The sequence below is a fragment of the Peromyscus leucopus genome, chromosome 13 (genome assembly GCF_004664715.2).
Source record: "Peromyscus leucopus breed LL Stock chromosome 13, UCI_PerLeu_2.1, whole genome shotgun sequence".
In the NCBI taxonomy this organism is placed as follows: domain Eukaryota; kingdom Metazoa; phylum Chordata; class Mammalia; order Rodentia; family Cricetidae; genus Peromyscus; species Peromyscus leucopus.
Genome location: NC_051074.1, coordinates 25,328,359 through 25,349,091, shown reverse-complemented (window position 1 = coordinate 25,349,091; position 20,733 = coordinate 25,328,359). Strand labels below are relative to the sequence as shown.

The 20,733-nt window shown below is 41.6% G+C and overlaps 1 protein-coding gene across 1 annotated transcript in view; it reads right to left on the bottom strand.

Annotated features, from left to right (window-relative positions):
• The window catches only part of Epb41l3 (erythrocyte membrane protein band 4.1 like 3), a 176,235-nt gene that overhangs the window by 68,523 nt on the left and 86,979 nt on the right, over window positions 1–20,733 (bottom strand). Inside the window, 2 exon segments of the mRNA XM_037210183.1 lie at window positions 15,164–15,361; window positions 19,167–19,369. Coding sequence (XP_037066078.1) covers window positions 15,164–15,361; window positions 19,167–19,369 — 401 coding nt within the window.

The following is a 20,733-nucleotide window of genomic DNA, read 5'->3' as shown; positions in this document are numbered from 1 at the left end:
GGAAAAGAGGTTCTGTTTTTGTTTCCACAGAAGATGAGAAGCTGTGGATTCCTTTTAGGTTAATATGCTTCCATCAAGAAAGATCCCCAGAGAGGTCTCCAGTGGGAACGATGGTCCAGATGATCTAACATCCAGAACAGCTTCAAGGCTACTGGCTGAAATGATGCAGCCTCAAGACTACTACAGCCAAGATTTAACCATAATTCTAAATCTTCTCAGGATCCCCATAAGACTGCCAATGCCCCCAATCAGCAGAAAATAATATAGTAAGCTATGCCCAAATTCCCAAAATATTGTTTATGAAAAAAGAAAGATTATTAAATCTACTTTAATCCAAAGAACAACTGTTAATCTCAAAATACTTTACATTTATGGATTTTGGTTTATTAATAGAAATTTAAGGTCAATTTTGTTACAATGTATATATATTCCTACTCTTGTTTTAGGTATTATGTTTATACAATTCATTTAAAATTGTAATATATCATTAAGAAATACAGACTAACAGCCATCTATGATAGTCAATCTTATAATCATGTTAGTTAGGTTTTCTAGGTATACAGAATTATATTTCAGATAAATAGGTAATCTTCAAAAATTCAAAGACCTATATAATATCACATTTAAAATATTTTAAGAACTTAGACTTTTCTGGACAGTGAGACATGTCTGCTCCTGGCAGTGCCAATTACTTCAAAGAGAATGATGGGCATCAAAGAAATCCCATATGGAGTTTACTTTCTTTATGGCGAAAGTTAGCCACTGGAGGGGGGGAAGCCCTTGACTTGACTGCTTGACAGTATGCTGTATAAACTGGACATGCAGGACCCATAAAAAATGACTACCAAATGTTGCCAAAAAGGCAAAATGGTCCTTCAAGTTCCTGCTTTACAGAAGAAACTGCCAGACATTCTACAGGACACAGAGGAAAGTGGCTGAAGAACCCTGCCGAAATAGGCAGGACAGTTCTTCAAATTTCCTGCTTTACTGAGAAGTCTGCCAGATACTCTAGGCCTGTAGGCTGAAGATAGATCCCCAAACATCACAGTGGAACTTTGGATGACTGTCCAGGCAGCCAGATGTCTCTGTCATTTCTAGAATTTTGTAAGTTGCTTAAAATGTACTTCCTGTTTACTCAGGTAATATTTTATCCTTCTGAGGTCTTTGATGGAGTTGAAGACTAGATAATTATAATTAAAATTTTCCTTACTTATGATAAAAGATAAGTTAGATATAAAACTTTAGAGTCACAAAAAATAGAAGATAGAATATTTTCTTTAATTTTGCTAAATACAAATAGACTAGATATTGTAACTATGATTCTTGCTTGATAACTGTTTTGTTATATATAATTTTACTATGTTAAAATGAAAACCTTCCTTTTTGATTAGACAGAAAAGAGGACGTGTTGTGGGATGGTCTTTTTGTATGCTGTGAATATGCGTTGCTACCATTGTTAATAAAGAAGCTGCCTTGGCCTTTGGCAAGACAGGTTATAGCCAGGTAGGAAATCCAAGCAAAGACATAGGGAGAAAAAAGGAGTTGAAGGAGACACGGTGAGCTGCAGGGGATGGGAGGGCTGGGGGGTGGGGTGGGGAGCAAGATGTAATAGAACACAGGAAAAGCCACAAGACACGTGGCAATACATAGATTAGTAGAAATGGGTCAATTTAAGATGTAATATCTAGCTAGCAATAAGTCTGAGCCATAGACCAAACAGTTTGTGATTAATATTAAGACTCTGAGTGATTATTTTTTATAAAAATGGCTGCTGCCTGGGTAGGACCGAGAAACTTCAGTTAACATAACCCCTTTCTTTTCTTTTCTTTTTTTTTTTCCCCGAGACAGGGTTTCTCTGCGTAGCTTTGCGCCTTTCCTGGAGCTCACTTGGTAGCCCAGGCTGGCCTCGAACTCACAGAGATCCACCTGGCTCTGCCTCCCAAGTGCTGGGATTAAAGGCGTGTGCCACCACCACCCGGCAAACATAACCCCTTTCAATGAAATGCTAATTTATACCCATTTACTACTGCTGAAAAAGTGAGAGGAAAATTAGAGTTTCATATCCTGTCTTAATGAACTCTAGATGCCTCCAAGTGTGTATCATAAAACAGACAGCAAGTTCCTCTGAAAGAGCCTTTAAGAAAACATGAGTTGAAATCACAAAGATACCTCCACTGTAGACTACTGGCAATGGTCGAGTGCCTGAGCTGACCTGCTCTGGTGATCGCATGGCCGAACACCCTGGCTGTCATGATAGAACTCTCATCTAGTGTCTGATGGAAGAGGATGCAGAGATCCACAGCCAAGCCCCAGGTGGAGCTCCAAGAGTCCAATTGGCAAGAGAGAGGAGGGACTGATTGTATGAGCGAGAGATATTGGGACCATGATTGGAAAAAGCACAGGGACAAATAGCCAAACTAGTAGTGACGCATGAACTGTGAACCAATGGCAGAGAAGGCCCCATGGAACTATATCAGGCCCTCTGGATAAGTGAGACAATTGATTAGGTTGAAGTGTATGGGAGGCCTCCAGACAGTGGAGGGACCTGTCCTTGGTGCATGGGCTGGCTTTTTGGAGCCTGGGGCCTATGCCGGGACACTTTGCTCACCCTTGGTGTAGGGAGGAGGGGACTGGACCTGCCTAGGCTGAGTCTACCAGGCTGGGCTGACTCCCCAGGGGAGACCTTGCCTTGGAGGAGGTGGGAATGGGGGGTGGGAAGAGGGCGGACAGGGGAATCTGTGGCGGATATGTGAAATTAAGTTAATTACAAAATAAAAATATTAAAAAAAAAGAAAACATGCGTTTGTTAAGTCAGTTTCACAATTTCAGATGGTTCTCTGTTGGAAAGACCAGCTGCTGTCAGCAGGTCTGGCACAGAAACCTGAGAGGTGACAAGACAGAGATGGGAGACAAAGAAAACCCCTTGTAAGGGACAGGGGAGACAGCCAAGTCAGGCAAGTGTTGGCTTTCAAGTGTGAGGATTACCCAGGATCCACTTAGGAAGCTGGGCCTGGTGTTCAATGCAGCAATAAGAAAAAGAGACCTGGGTAGATTCCTGGAAGCTCATGGGTCGGGTGGCCTGGTGCATATGGAGAACTGCCAGGCCAAACAAGACTGACACCTAAACTGCCCTCTGACTTTTGTGTAAGCATCCTGCAAAGACCCTCCCCTCAACATGAACGCACCCACACCTTCCAAATCAACCCATAAAACAGCAACAAAAGTCCTTGGCAAGAACAATTAGCAGTATTTTTTCTTATGCACTCATCACCTCAAATCCAAAGGAAGGTTGTCTTCATAGTAAATACACCCTTAGCCTGAAATAAGAGCCCAAACCAAGCAGCTGCTGGAATTTATGAACTGCCAGTAAATACTAGCTAGAGAATATGCATTTACTAACATTAACAAATGAAGATGGAAAGATCTATTAAATTTCACTGTATAACATTAAACAGGGCCCTTTCCTCTATTTCATTTTTATTTTTTTCCGTTTCCCACTGAATTATTTAATCGAGAACAAACACTAGACTGAGATGTTACCATGGCAGATTTTTCCTTTGTCTCTGCTGTAAACATTAACAAGATCACAGGAATAGTGCAGCCACAAGGTACTCATAAACACCTTTTAACGTCTCCCTTGAATTGGAAAATGTTTCCAAACCAAGAGCCCCATATTCCTTTTGTGATAAAAGCTAAAAGAAAGCATTACCTCTCTCGATCTGCCAGTCAGATGCTGGACTCGAATACAGGCAAGTGAGCCAGATTCAGAAACTAATTACTGCCAATGTGCACTCCTCATTGAGGCGGAATCATCCAGAGCCAAACATGCCAGGAGCTGGGGGAATCATTCTTTGTAAATATTTTACTAGCCCTACAATGGATTCTTCAATGGTAAACCTACCTGGGTCTTCCCTGGATCTACATCTGTATTTTGCTAGATATAACACACACACACACACACACACACACACACACACACACACAGTCTCCTCTCTCTCTCTCTCTCTCTCTCTCTCTCTCTCTCTCTCTCTCAACCAAATAAAAATAAAAATTTAGAGGCTGAGCTCTGGACCATGTTTTTCTGTGTTTCTATGAACTTGTGACTCTTCCAGAACTAAGCTATGGTCAAAGAGATCATAGATGCTATATATAAAGTGCATGATTTGGGGACAAGGTTAAAATAATTCTTCTCTGAAGTGGGCTGAAATAATGGAGTGGTGTGAAGCTGAAGCGGCCAACATCCCTCCCAGGTGAGTTCCCATCAGCGCAAAGATTTATCTTCATCTTGTAGCCAATGCCAGGAGGCCCACTTCCTACATTTCCTGAAAGGCCAAGAGCATGTCCACGAAAAGCAAGACATTGATTTAAATGCTCTGAGGAGACGAGGTATAATTTTCAAAAATTGTAACCTGTCTTCCATGGGGAAATGCCTTAATAATGAAATGAACTGGCAATTGATCAGGAAAATTGAACAGGAAATCACCCTGTGGTGAAATGTTTCTCTCAGGAAGGTCTGATGGGAAATTCTGCCCAAAGACAAAGGCTGAGTGGAGCCCATGCACCAGCTGGAGGGGTTTACCCATTTTATCTCTCAACCATCTTCCTCTTCTCAATCAAAACAGAAGGCACGGTTTCCAAGCTCTGCCCATCACATTCTCAGAGCTCAGAGAGTGTTCTACATTGGAACCGGGCAGTCATTTCAGAAGTGAGTTTTAAGAAATAAAGGGATACTATTCTGTGATGTTACACTCTTGAATGGTTTCTGCTCAGAAATCTCTGAGGTCCTATACTCAAAGGGGGGTTCAAAGGAATCCTGTCAGCTTCTGGCTCACTCAGAGGAGGGACTTGCCACACATCCCATTACATTGTCCATCCACAAGGAGATAAAAAGGAGACAATAAAAAGCAGGAGGTATTTTAGCAGCCTCTCTTCCTTCTCTCAAGCTATGTTTACGATACTTAGAAAAATCGATCAGTTTTGAAGTCACAGAATTTAAATAGAATAAGTGACCAGAAATTGATTTCTTCATTTATGTGTTATATGTGTGTTCACGTGTATGCAAGTGTGCATGGAGGTGTGCTTGCATGTGGAGGCCAGACGTTGATGTCCGGTGTCTCCCTCACCTGCTCATCACCTGATTTTGTTGAGACAAGGTCTCTCACTGAACCCAAAGCTCACTGATGCACTAAACTGCTTGGCCAGTGAGCCCTGGGATGCTTCCATCTTCACGGCACCCCCCCCCCCCGCCTCCCACCCTGAGAGCCAGGGTATGCTGACACATCCAGCTTTTGACATGTGTTCTCGTGATTGAACTCATGCCCTCCTGCTTGTGTGGCAAGTGTTTTACCAACAGAACCATCACCTCGGCCCCCTCCAAATCTGTTTCTTCTTGAGAGGCCAGCGGTAAGCCATGTAGAAAACACTGCCTTTTCTTTTGAATACTACTTCCCATGTCTAAGCTGTAGGCAAATTCTACCTTTTGGTTGATTCCTTTTCCTGGTGCAGGGTTTTGGTTGTATTTTTTTGGTGAGGGCGAGCCTTTGGGTCAAAGGAGAGGCATATGGATTCCTGTTCTCTCTACTTTCCAGACCAGGTTTTCTCAAGCACAGTATTAACTTTTCTGAGCCAGTTTTCCCAGCGGAGAAACAAGGCAAGGCCAAATGTCCAATGTTCCTTGTAGATAGGATGGTTTGCCTCTATGGTGAAGACAAACTCCATTTCAAGCTTGAAACACTGACTCTGCTGTTTTGTAGTGATCAGACCATAACAAGCCCCTAAGAAATGCTTCATATTAAAGCCCTTGTAAAATTAGCGTAGCCTTTTAGCATTCATGCACACAATATGATGGCATATTGACTGCAGGCATTAATACTATTAGAAAAATATATAGTCAGACAAATAGGAAAAACTGCAATATTTGAGTATTTAGAAGATACCAGCATCCACTTTGCACAAATGCATCACTGGGTCCAAGAATAGACGACAATTTCAAGGAGGTGCCTGGAGAGTCACTGAAGAAGACTTTGGAGCTGTAAGTATAGATCTGGTGCTAGGAAGGAGTCCAGGACAGCTGATGGCAGCAGTTATACTTGTCCTGGGGTCATGGAGCAGATGAACCTCCATGGATGAGAGGCTGTGGCCATCAAACAGGGCCTAGCTGCAGCCCACCATGTTGGGAAGTCTTTCCTAAACAAAGCATCAAATGATGCCTTGGACTAAAGCCTCCCTGGGACTCAAGCAAGGTTGGGCCTGGATTCATCTTGGAGCTGTGGAATGGGGACAGTAGCTAGCAGTTTCCATGTGGGAGCACCGTGAGTTCTGAGCAGGAAGACATGATGAGGCTCTGACTCCTGGGAGTGGCAGCGGGTAGCAGGTATGGTCTCCGCTACAGTCTGCCTTGAGATGTGCTCTGGGCTATCAGGTAGAGCTGGCCTTATATCTGAAGCTGGAGTCAAGAGTGAGGAGCCCTCTTCTGCACACATGGGTCCAAGGTCACCACGTGTGGCCAAGTCATCATCTCATGGGGACTGTGGTGGTTATGTTACCACTGAAAATGTCTTCCAGGCCACACGTGACAGCTCTCAGCTACAAAGGTGGGAAAGACACTGAAGGAAGCAGATTCTGAGCAAGCAAGCTGGATACACAACTCAGAGGAACACCTGACCTTTGGAATCTTCTGTAAAGAATGAAGCCATGCATATGACTCCTGGGGGCGGCCCCAAGAACAACACACCGGACACAGTGCTGTGATAGGCACAGGGTGGGTCAAGGGTTCTAGGTGGGACCAGGAAAAGCAAACCCAGTGACTGAGAAACACAACGTTAGAGAATTAACATTTGAAAATGAAGGCTGGTGATGCAGGTCAGTCAGGAAAAAGCTGCTGGGAAAGCCAAGGACCAGATTCAGACCCCAAAACTGACGTACAAAAGCTGGGTACAGTGCGGTGCTCCTACAGCACTGTGGATGTGGGGACAGGAAGGTCCCTGGGGCTTGCTGAGTGGACAGGTTTGTCAAATTGTCACCTTCCAGGTTCCATGAGAGACCCTGTCTCAAAAACTAAGGTATAGGACAACTAAAGAAGACACCAACTTCTGGCCTACACACATAGGCATGTACATGTACAGACATGTACACATACTCATCTACACATGCACACATATACACATACTCATGCACACATACTCATATGTACACACACTCATGTACACATACATGTACACACACGTATACATACACACATGTACACGTAGACATGTATACATACTCATGCAAGCAAACCCACATATACACAAACGTGCACATACACATGTTAATACCACTTGATAGCTGGGTTAAGTACAGAAAGAATTCTTCAGTGAGCTTTCCTTAGCAGTATTTAATGTATTACCCATCACCTAATGACTTAAGTACTCAAGCTCTCAAAACCTACTTGCCTTTCCAAACACAACCTACAGTAGACGACACACCCAGACGGTTTTATAGTTCCTATTCCTCGACATATACCCTCGCCTTTTCAACATTAATATTCTTTAGAGGATTTAACAGGCCATGACTACATTCATGATGGACTATTAAAGTTTATTACTTTTTAAAAGTGAATACCAGAATAGGTTTAACTATTTTAGTAAGAAAGTCTGCCGTCACCAAACTTTAATGAGGACAAATCTCAGTGCTGTGGGAAGATCTCCCAGCATCTCTGTCTGGTAGAAAAGACATTGCAAGCTAACCATCCTCATGCACAATGTTCCTATGGCTGCACAAAGAGCCATCCCACGAGGAAAGAAAGGTCAACTAATGTCCCCCCATTCTCCAGAGTCTGGGAGGGTGACACTCTTCAAGCAGGACAATGCTGCTGCTGGATGGGGACATTAGGTTAGAGCACGAGACGGATGTTTGATATGACAAGCCATTCAATTGACAAGAGTAACATGTTACAGGAGAAGTCAAAATTTACAGTCATACAGAATGAGAATCTCTGATTTATAGGTTTTCTTGAATGAACAATATTTGTGCAGGCTGTGAAAATGTCATATTTCATATTTTATACCTTATCTGTTTCTGGTAATTCAAGAAAGGTGAATTGGATCAAGTGATAGATCAAGTTCTGGAATTAGGGTAATTCTGTCATCCTGCCTAGACTTTCAAACTGGTCGAGAAAGTGTTTCTTCACGTAAACCATGGAAGTAGAAAGGTTCAGATATGGAATCATTCCTTCCAACCACATCTCAGAGGTAAATAACATGAAATAGGAGTGAGACTCAGGCAGACAGTCAAACAACCACAAAGACAGACAATTGGGCAACTTCTGAAAGTGTTTTCCTGACCACAGTTAGAAGAGGAGCAAAGAACACTTAGGACACAGCTTGACAATCTCCCTGGCCCCTGCTTGGCTCCAGATGAGCATCTCCAGATGGTTGAAAGGGACACTGTTACTCCTACTCAAATGTGGACCCATCATGGAGGGACCTGCATAGACCTGAGTCTGGACAAGGTCTAACTAAACAAGGACTAAGGCTTTTATGATGTTACTGAATCTTTCAAAAGTTACATCTGGTGTATCTCAGTTTGGATCCAATTCTTTCCCCAGTGTGACTGGCCCAAAGATATTTGTTTTTCTGGTATATGGATCTATATATGGATATACCTGAGTTTCATTCTCACTGCCTTCCTCACAATGACTGACAGGATATTTAGGGACTAAGTAAACTGGGAATTCACATGGAGAGAGGAAGCCAGCAGGACCCTTTTAAAAAACCCTTGCAACAGAAACCCTCCAATACAACCTTTCTAATAATGCTTCTAAGCACGTCCATCTGCTGCCCAAGAGCTGGATATGTCCCAGGAGAGCTGTAAATGCACCACAAGCCATTTGTATACTACAATATCCTGCCAAAATGTCAGAAGGCTGGACACCTGTGTTAGTTCACCTGCAGGGACCTTAGTGGAATACAAACTAAACTGCACTACAGAATACTTCAAATATTGCATATTGATCAGCAAGAGACAAAGCTGTCTACCCCACATAGACACGTCAGGATAGAAATAAGTGAGATGAGCACCGTGTCCTGTGCTGTATGGGAAGGCAGGATTCTATTTCTCTCTTTCAACAAATGATAACAAACTGGCAATAGGAAGTCATTTGTTTTCTCTAGTAGTCATGAGTATGAGATGAATCATGTTAATAATTTTGTTGGCATATAAGGAAATTTGGAGGCATATAAATAAACATTCCCTAAGCATATATCCAGCTATGTTGCCTATATGACCTTTTTTTTTATATATATTGCAAGTGGTCAAGAAAGAAGTTTGAAAAAAATGACAGAAGCAAAGTCCTCTCCAATGGAAACCACTGCATGCTACAATGATGTAAATCTACTATTAAAAGAAGTTTGAAAGAATATGCCACGTGAGCATGAAAGCATGGGGTATGCTCTGGACATGAGTGTTCAGTCATGGTATCAGAGAAATGCTTTTTATACTTGCCTTTTCTGGCTCTCTGGGTCTCTTCCCAATGCAGTACCGCTGAGCAAGGGAAAATACAACTTCATGGTTTCCATAGAAAAGAGGTCCAAGCTATTCAAGGCTGTGTGTGTGTGTGTGCGCGCGCGCGCGCAAGCATGCATGCCCATATATACACACTTGTCTGTATTGACAGGAACCTTTTCTAGGTGAGTGAAAACCCTCATGATTAAGTTGTAGCACAGCTGAGCATTGTGTGAGCCTTAATGACGAATGATGGCATTAAGTTAGCGATGGGAAGAAATGTAATTTTATTAAAGTGAAACCATACTTACTAAGTGCACAAAGGACTTCTGCTCGCTTCTGTCTTCTGCATTCTGCTCTAAATTCTCCTGCAACTACACACACGTGGGGTAATAAGCAGGGAGGGACACAGCTTCTTCCACTGAGGCTTGTATGCCTTCCACACCAGCAGGATGGGGTATGGGAGCTGTCTGAGGGAAACACAGCCTCTCCAAATTCATCTAGTTTCTCCCAAGCTCTTTTCAGTTTTAGGGCAGGGCACAGACTACCTACCCCAAGGTTAACATTTAAAACTTTCTCTGTGCTTACTGAAGATGGACTTCCTGTGTCTCTGACCTTAGCTCAGCTTTCTGCACAGAAGTTTCTGAGAACCTTTCAATAGCAACTTCTCTAAGTCCTTGAGAATTTACCTGGTTCCTCTGAATACTCACACTCAATGCATACACATTTATGCAAATTTCTCATTTATTCTCATGAGTAGGGTTTCAGACCACCCTCTGTTCTAAAGTTCTCTGATGCATAAGCTCATGAGAATTCATTTCTCTTAGTATCACTATAAAAGAGTTGCCATAACTCCCATTTCCTAAGGGTAGGATACATCCCCAAAGTATTTTAAATTATTTGATTTAAGATTTCAATATATTTTCCTTTCCTTTCTTTGTGTGTGTTATGTGTAGGAAATAGGAGTACACATGCCACGGGTGTGAGTGTGAAGGTCAGAGGACAATTGCAATCAGTTCTCTACCACATGGTTTCAGGGGACTGAACTCAGGTCATCAGGCTTGGTGGCAGCTGCCAATCCTGCTTAACTATCTCACTGGCCCTCAATAATACACTTTTAAGGCCAATGTTTTCACTCAAATTCAAATGTAGAGTAAATTTCCTTAATCGCTTCTGTTTCTATGACAAAATACCCGAGGCTGGGTAACTTGCCAAGAACAGAAGTTTATTGGCTGACAGTCCCAGGCACCTGGTGAGACTCTTCTTGCAGCCTTGTAACATGGCGGAGGCCACTATGGTGAGACAGAACATGTGTGCTACTGAGGGTCTTGCTCACGCCTCACACAGAAATATTAATGCCATGTGGGTCTTGTCCTCCGTGACTCCATCTAATCTTAATTATTTCCCCAAAGTCCTCACTCCAAATGCTGTTAACACACAAATTTCAGTCCCAAGTTTCCAACACACAAACTTTAGAAAAAACACATTCAAACTATAGAACAATCAACATTTAGAAAGTTTGAGGAAATTTCTTCAGATCACATTTTTGCCAGATAATAGACCCATTGGCCCATACCAGTCTGGTAACTTCAGAGCACTTCTCACACATGAGCAAGATGGTCCTGGAGACACCATCTGTCCAGGTCTATCTAATAGTTCAATGTCATACTGTAAGATCTTCCACAGCAGTCGCCTGTGATTCCACAAGCAGGCCTGACTGCAACGCTTTCTTTTCAGTTCATGTGAGTTTGTAATCAACTTAAACCCAAACACACTTGTACCCAAATGGTTACCAAGACTGGTGCACCAACCAAGACACTTCTTTTACAGAGTCAGGTTTCATCTCCTTTTGTGCTGTTAAAGCGAGAACACGAGATTGTGACACACGGAACTGCAGTCTGTAAAACTTCTTCTGACTTAAGAAGCTGTGCTTTTGTGACATGATCCAAAACTCTAATGAAATTCAGTTCTGAGGAGACCAGAGCCTTCTGCATCCCTTCCCAGTCTGTTTCCTGGGATGCCCATGGGACCATCCGGCTCCACCTTCCACCCACAGTTTAGGTCAGACACAGCCAGGACTGTCAAGAAGAGCCTCTCTGAACCCAGAGAGGCACCATGCTGATTTACCATCCTTTTTGACTCAATCAAGCAGCAATGAATGAATCTCATGAATTTGACAACATCCTCTCTCTATCTTCCCCAGAAAGAGGTGGGTGGTGAACACATCCTTTCTTATTTATTACCTGTTAGGAAACTAGCAACCACTTTGCTGGTGATAATTTTAGATTAAAAAGGTGTTTAGCACATGGCTGCATGGAGAACAGATCCACACCAACAGTCCACACAGACTCATCTCCAAACAAATCCACAACCTAAAGGTAAGCTCATTCACACTGAATCGGATAGAAGACAAAGTGGGGAACAGCCTTGAACTCCTTGGCACACAAAAGACTTTCTGAATGACACCTTCTTAGTGCACAGGCACTAAGAACAGCAATTAATAAATGGGACCTCATGAAGCTGAAAAGTTGTATGGCAAAGGACACCATCATTTGGACAAAGTGGCAGCCTACAGAGTGGGAAAAGATCTTCACCAATGATACATGTGATACAAATTATGTATCTGAAAGAGGGTTAGTATCGAAACTATATAAAGAGTTAAAACAAATTTAAACATCAAGAAAACAAATATTCCATAGAAATCCCCCAAATATCAAAGGCTATTACCGACGCTATTGGTTACTTTTCCCAACTTGACAATAAGGCCCTAGTGCTGAAGATAATGCTCATATATCTCACGGAACATGGAGAAGGGAAGCTGGTGCCTAATTAGAGGCATCACTACTACTCACTAGTGTTCATGGTACTGGAAGGTACTCTGCACGCTACCAGAGGAGAAAGGTAATCATCAACCCAGCTACAAACCTCACACAGAACCATATTCTGGGGTAACAGTGGCAGAGGTGTTGGAGGGTTAACCAACCACTTTCAAGTTGGATTTAAGGCCCATTCCATGGGATGAAACCCATACCTGACACTGCTAAAGTAGCCACGACCTGAGACTAGATAGGCCATGGGCCTAGGGGAAAACCTAAAACTATTGTTCTGTTAAAAGAACATTTAAAAATGACTCCTAATGATATAAAAATGACCCTTCAGGGAAGGCCCCATGCCCAGGAATTATTGCTCAACATAAAACAAACTCAATGGTATTTTTGTAGACTTCTTGTTTGGGCATTTTTCTTTTATCTTATTGATCTTTTGCTTTTTCATTTTTATTTTTGTGGGTAAAGTATTTCGTTGTTTATTTATTTGAGTGAGTGAGAGAGAGAGAAAGAGAGAGAGAGAGAGAGAGAGAGAGAGAGAACATATACAAAGTAGGGTAGATAGAAAGGTGGGGAGGATCTGGGAGAAATTGACAGAAAGTAAAACATGATCAAAATAAAATATATTGTGAGAAATTTTTTTCAATAAAAAAGTTTTTAAAATGTATTCTTAGAAATCTTTCCAATTTATAATGTCACGAATGAAAGATCAACATGGAAATGTCACTCAAAATTATCACAGTGATACTAAAGATAACAATAAATTATCAAGTTAGTTATCAAGTAAGGATTCTATACTCAAAATCACAGTGATTATCTATAAGGAACACAAGGCATTAGGTATCAATTAAATTGGCAGAATGATAAATGTTATCTGTCATCCTCAAGGCATTAGGTCTAAACATGAAATTTTTTCCATCTAGAATCTTCCATAGAAAACTGACTGCCATAACTAAAGGATGATAAAGCAACCCATTTATTCCATTATATAAATGCAATTAAAGCTAAGGGCAAAGCTTCTCTTCACACAGCAAATTTTTTCCGTAAAGTGGATCGTCATAGGAAAAAATATAATCTCTCATGAGACTGTTGAGGCCCTCTAAGCTACACGGCAAAACCCAGCTACAGGCACCCATAATTAACATCTAAATCAGCTACTGCAGACATTGATTGAAAAAAAAAAAACTATTAAAAATCAGAGCTAGCAAAATATAAGAAATAGGCCTGTGCTCAGCAGACTCGTTGGGTACCTGATATGTACTGCACCGACCCATCAACTTTTATATAACTAAATTTTATCTCCATCGGCACATGACAGATTAAGTAACTTTATTTAATGTAAGAATTCAATTTCCTATGTTCCTACAATCTGAAATAATTTAGCAATCCATCCTTTACTCCCATCAAGATGACACTAACTCTGAAATGAATTTGAATGCTCTGTTGCAAACAAACAAACAAACAAACAAACAAAAAACATTGTGTACAGAAGTGCATTACGTTGTGGAATATTTGTTTAACCATGCAAAGATATGACACATCCATCCATTTAACTATGTAAAGACATGTTGCATTTGTTTATGTTGCAGAATACTTGTTTAACTATGTAAGTATATGTTGCATTTGTTTAATTATATAAAGGTGTGTTGATGTTCACCTTGCCTGCCTAAGGTACCTGATTGGTCTAATAAGAAGTTGAATGGCCAATAGCAAGGGAGGAGGTATAGATGGGACTTCTGGGCATGGAGAGTAAGTAGGAAGAGGAATTTAGACAAAAATTTAGACTAAAAAAAAAAAGAGAGAGAGAGAGAGATGCCAGGGGCCAGGCAGACAGACACAAGAGGAAGCAGGAAAGTAAGATATACAGAATGTAAGAAAGATAAAAAGCCTGAGGCAAAATGTAGATGAATAGGAACAGGTTAAATTAAGTTAAAATAGCTAGTGGGACAAGCCTATGGTAGGACAGAACATTCATAATTGAGAATAAGTCTCTGTGTCTTTATTTGGAAGCTGGATGGTAGTCCAAAGAAAATGCCAACCACAGCATTATGCAAAATATAACTGGAAGGATAAATGGGTTCCAAGCAGAAGGAAAAGTGATGGGAGCCAGAGAGATGGCTCAGTGGTAAACAATTCTTCCAGGGGATCTGAGTTCAGTTTCCAACACTCACTCCTGCAGCTCACAAGTACTCATACTCCCAGCTCCACGGAATCTGACAGCCTCTTCTGGTCTCTTCGGGTACTGCACTCATGTATACATATACTCACACAGATAAACACAAGTATACATAATTTGAAAAATAAAAATCTTTTTAAAAAGAGAGAGGAAGAGGGGATGGGGCAGACGAATGTGTAATGTGAGAACTACACACACAGCAAAGAGAAGTATAATATTATAATACATGGAGACTCAGAGTCTACCACATGTGATTTTTGTCTTTTTAAAAAATTACTCAGAAATAAAAGGACATGATCATTTTAAAGTTATCTAACTACTATTATGTAAAGAATTTACACTGGGTGTCTGGACCATAAATTATGCCAACAGAAAAAGTAAAACTGAAGTGTTGTTCATAGCCAGAACATAAACGCAAAGTGCATTTTTAAGCCTATAATGTCTTTGTTTCTGACATGGAAAAATGCTAAGAGAGCCCATCTGTTTTTGTTTTTATATATACTATCACATTTTACTTTTGACTGTAACATTTTTGGACACTGAAAACTTGTAGTAATTTAATTTCCTGTTAGAGCTGAATAACTGCATTTTGAGTCTAGACGAGTAAGTTTCCCGAGTTCCGGGAAATGGCATCTTGTTCCATTTTGTAGCAGTTTCCTGCTTTTAAGTGCACACTTACATCCACGTCGCAGCTGTATTCTGATCCATCCAGAAGTGTCACTTTGCACTGCATGCTTTTAGGCCTTTTCACGATCTTCAATGGGGACCGTGAGAGTTTGCTGCTGGATGATTTCTGAGAGAGTTTATCGTCTTCAAACTGCTGATACTCAAGTTGTTTTGCAGCTGCGGCAGCGAAGTCCGGGTCCTTGTCGCTGACCTGTGGACACCAACAATGAGCACCTTTCATAACAGACAGGAAATGGAGACTGAGTTGCAGAGATACCGCACAGCTCCAGGGAGACAGACTGCAGTCCCATTTCCTAGAGGATGTGAGCTGTCTCAACTAGGATGCTAGGAGTAGATATACAGATTTAAATATTTCTGAAGCCCAGTTACACCTAAATAATTCCACCCACTTACATGTACCACTAGGGCCCCTTCTCAGATGACCCAAGACTACTTAATAGAGAAGAGAATATAATTCAAAGGCATTGGATGGCAAAGGTCTCAAAAACACTAGTTTTCATAACTCATTGGATTCTTCTGCATTCCTTGACCTGTTAGATCCATCCCTCCCCCATACACTTACAAGATATAAATGTTAAGGCTTAGAGAGCTGTGTTAATCTTGTCAGTAATTTTACAAGTGCTAAAGTACTTGATTCTGCTCTGAATCAGTTCTCTGAAGTCAGCAGTGCTGAAGTTCAACACAATGTAATCCCCTGGGTCTGTTCTCTTCCCAGTAATGAGCTGGTGTGAGGACAGATCAAAAGTGTGTGAAGCTTTAATCTGCTGAATCTCTATAGTCTGTTCTAGGACAGTATCACAACTGCAGAGAAACATTCTATGGACCATGAACTTCTTCCCTAGCCAGCTCCCCAGCATCTCTGAACACTGCTCCCCAGATGTTTCTCCACCCTTCTATCTGATCACCACAATGGTGGCGTGCAAACCTGATTCATGGCTGGATGGTTTGTAACACCAACAATGCACAGAAAAAGACACCAATGTTCAGGGCTCACTCTCAGAACTAACACAGGATTTCTCACACAGCCTGGGATCTTGAGTAAAGACAGAATTGATGGTTTATTATTTCAACTTTTACTGCTTTCTACTATTTTATGAGCAGAGTCATTTTAGTGTATTAGTTTTAGACCTTTGGTATAGATTTGTTTTCCCTGCATTGTCTACCTTGATTTTCATATACAAGATTAAGAATACAGTCCTTTCTTTTACCAAAAGTGTCCATGAATTATAAGCAGTTCTTAACATAAGACAATTTTGCCAAATTTCTTAAAAAAAAAAAAAAAAAAAAACCAAAACCTAAAGTGGTGAATGTCTGTTCTTCTATGTATGTATTCTAAATCACTGATGCCAAGTTGGAGGCCTACCTTAAAACAACTAAATAAACAATGACTAAATGGCCAACTTGAAAAGCCAAGGTAATTGAGAAAGTAAACTTCAACAAGTCAATAAACTAAAAACAAGATAAAACAAAACAAAAACCCATTTTGACAACTCACTCCAACAATTTTGACTGTATGAAAGAATCAAAATGGCCAATGCAAGAAAGCTATGAAATGTCATTATCTGTCTTTGACATAGTTTAGGGAGAAGTACAGTAATCCTGGAATTATCAACCATGATACATCTTATCATGTATATAATTTATATACAATCTCAACATACTTAAATTGTTGTCTCCTTACAGGCAAAGCCAATTGATGCTACTTTGAACTTAAATTTTGCTGGAATCACCATTTTCTATATTCCACACAAGATAAGACTTTGTTTTCCCACCACTAAAAGTATCTGTATGAAAATAAACTCTCTAGCTGAGTTAAGCGTTTCTCACTTGTCTTGTGCAAATGTTAAGTGACTATCGCTCAAGGACAGATCTTTCTGGAACACATAAAAGAGGAATCTACCACTGAGGCTTTTACAAGCCAAGTCTGGAAAAGCAGACCAAGTTTCTCAAATGAACTGCCAATTATAATCATGTGACGCATGGCTGTCAATCACTTTAGCATACCCTCCGCTCCACTCAGTCTTTCTCGTTGCTCTGATGTGTAGGTACTGCAAACTCAGGTGTAAATAAACGAGGAGCCACAGGACCCGGAAGGCTTGGAAATTCAAATCCAGCCACATTTAAATAATCAGTCTATGACCAAATATACTGAACTTTATTTCTAACATTGTTTCTAGGTGTAAAGCAAAGATCTTGGTATCTTAAGAATGATTCCTTGTTAACATTTTGTAAAGGTGAAATGTGAGGACCAGAGGCCCCTGAAGCAGAGCAATGGTGGCATGAGACAGGATTTACTCAGTCTTTGCCCTGTGCATCCAGGCACATTTCCCTCTGCAGGTTCATTATCATATCTCTTGTTGGTTTCAAATATATGACTATGAGAGATAAAGTACAGTCATGGCCCATGTAACACCACAAAAAGCACATATATGACAGTGGTCGCTTAAGACATAAGAGCTGAATTGGTTGAAAGGGCTCTGAGGGGAGTTGTGCAGGGGAAATAGGGGGCAGTAGTGGATGTTTCGTTGTACACATGTATGAAATTCTCAAGAATAAAGAAAAATTAATGTAAACATATAATTCCTGTTGCATTGTGATACAGTTGTTGTGGTAAATCCAAAACAATAACCCAGCTCATGTGTCTGTAATGATCTGTATTATCAGATACATGAAAGTACAGCTGGAATACTAATGTACAGCAAATAATACTTAATGATAAATTATCATATTATTGGTTCACGGATTTACTGTCATATACTTTTAAACAATATTACAGTGTGGCGTTCCTACTCATAAAAATGTTTACTACGGAACACATTACACTGTTATGACAGAGGCAGTACACACCTCAGGTTTGCCAAGCCTCTTGACCACATCCTTTCCTTCATTTTTTAAAGATTCATTTATTTTATTTTATGTGTATGAGTGCTTTGCCTGCATGTATGTATGTGCACTACCTGGTGCCTGCAGAGGTCAGAAAAGAAATTATAATCTCCTGGAACTCAAGTTCTGGAGATTGTGAGCAACGGTACATATTCTGGGAACTGAACCCAGACCTTCTGCAAGAGCAGCCAGTGCTCTTAATTGCCGGGCCATCTGTCCAGTCCCATTCATGCTAGCTAAAAAACAGAACTTGCAAATGCCATGTGACCACAGTAAAATACTCTGCCTCATAAACAAGAGTTCACAATGTCATAGTAACATGTTGTAATGCTGTGGGTTCCGGAGTCTTTCACTCACAGCCTAACTTCATGACCATTCATTAAACATCTTCTAAAATTTCTAACTATGCAAACCTTTCAGAACATGAAGAAGTCAGTCACTTGACTCCTTTACCATGCACAAATTAGCACTCTAAAATATGCAGGTTTTTTTGAAGTTTTAAGACTATACTGATTTATCCTAGCCATCATACTTTATTCTTTTGATTTTATTTACATATTTATACTGACTTATTGATGTTTCTTCATTTTGATCATAGTAGCGGTGGAAGCAAACTTCCACAGGCTAGGTATGCACCCCACCACTGAGCTCATCTCACAAAAGGCAGAGGTAATTGCTCCTGACATCGCCAACATGCATAAGGAACAGCACTTAACAAATAAACAGTCACTAAAAGTAGATGGCGATGTTTGGGTCAGAGCAAGAGCTGGAAAAATTAATTCTGCCTTCACCTGTTACAGCTTGAAATGAAAAGAGTCAGAGGCATAACCACGGCTGCCAGCTTGCTACCTGCCCATCCGGTAAACTCAGATCTAGGAAGAATTTCCAGTCGGGAGTTCAGCTGAGTGTTAACCGTTTTAATCAAAGGCAGGAGGTACCACTCCAGGCTGAGGAATGTCACTCACTGAAAGCCTTCAACAGCAACACCATTAACCCCTGGGGCGAGAGGGCAAAAGCAGGTGACCTTGATAGTTGCCCTTCGGGCTGAGATGAAGCAGCACTGCTCAGCCAGGTCCCCTGACTGACCCTCCCCAGAGATGCTCCAGGCTCACCTCCCTCTTCACAGGGGTGCTGTGTGCAGCAGCTGCAGGAAACTGCTCAAGTGCTGGCGGCTCCTCGCTGCTTCCACTGGGAGGCTCAGGTCCGGGCTGTGCCCCTGCGTGTCCCTGAGGCCCTGCTGCCTCCCGAGGCTCAGCCTCCTGGTCTGGCTTGGATTCTGAGTCTGATCCCGATTCGGTCGTCATGGTTGATTGTTCTGCAAGCGGAAAGAGAGGCAAGGGCCTGTCACTAGGGTGCGATGATGTTCCAGGAGATCCAGGATGAAAGGAAGAATAGGGGAAAGCTGTGCCACAGCCAGGCACAGTCCTACACTGCACCCCAAGAGGCACCGCGTAGAGGTACCACAAAGAGTGGTATTCAGTGGCTCAAAATGGGCACGTAAAACACTGTGGAGCCATTGAGAAAATGTCTTCATAACACTGGGCTGTAGGCAAGTCTGTAGGGTATATTCTGAATTAGTGATTGACAGAAGAGGGTGCAGCCCATTGTGGGTGACGCCACCCCTGGGCTGGTGGTCCTGGGTTCTGTAAGAAAGCAGGCTGAGCAAGCCATGGTGAGCAAGCCAGTAAACAATACCCTCATGGCCTCTGCATCAGCTCCTGCCTCCAGCTTCCTGCCCTGCTTGGGTTCCTGTCCTGACTTCCTGCAATAATGAACAGTGACGTGGAAGGGTAAGCCAAATCAACCCTTTTACCCCCAACTTGCTTTTGGTCATGGTGTTTCATCATAGCAATAGAAACCCTAACTGGGATAAACACAAACTAAAAATTAATCTGCTATGATCAACAGGGTCTCTTCATAATAGATTGCTGTGGACATCACTCTGTGTAAATAAACACTGATTGGCCAGTAGCCAGACAGGAAGTATAGGCGAGACTAACAGAGAGGAGAATTGAGGGAACAGGAAGGCAGAGGGAGAGACTGCTGGAGCCGCTGCCAGGGCAAGGAAGATGTAAGGTACCAGTAAGCCACGAGCCACGTGGCAAAGTATAGATTAATAGAAATGGACTAAATATAAGAGTAAGAGCTAGACAATGATAGGCCTGAGCTAATGGCCAAGCAGTTTAAATAATGTAAGAGTCTGTGTGTTTATTTTATAAGTGGGCTCAGGGACTGGCAGGACTTGGCGGGAGCTGGAGAGAAACTCTCCAGCTACAATAGATCATGGCTGCAGACGAAATTTCAAAATCATCACACTAATTAGGGTAGCAGACGAGGAGTATGTGCTTGCTGAATCTGTATATTCTAATACCTGTGAAGGACGAGCTGTAAGATTAGATATCCCACTGTCTTCTCAACCTCTAAATGGAGGACTCTCCCACTCCCAAATCTATAGATTCTTCTAGAAACAGTAAATGCCTTTCTTATTTGTTTTCACCTAATTCTGCTATTTCCTTTTGAATTAAAATATGCAAATACACAGGAAGCTTCACACCAGCAGCATCTTATTATGTGGCTTCAGGGCATCACATGTCCCTGTCTCTCCCTCCCTCCCATGTCTTTCCTGGCTCCTTCCTACTGCCTGTAAACACTGAAAGATGATGCTGTCTCACACCTCAC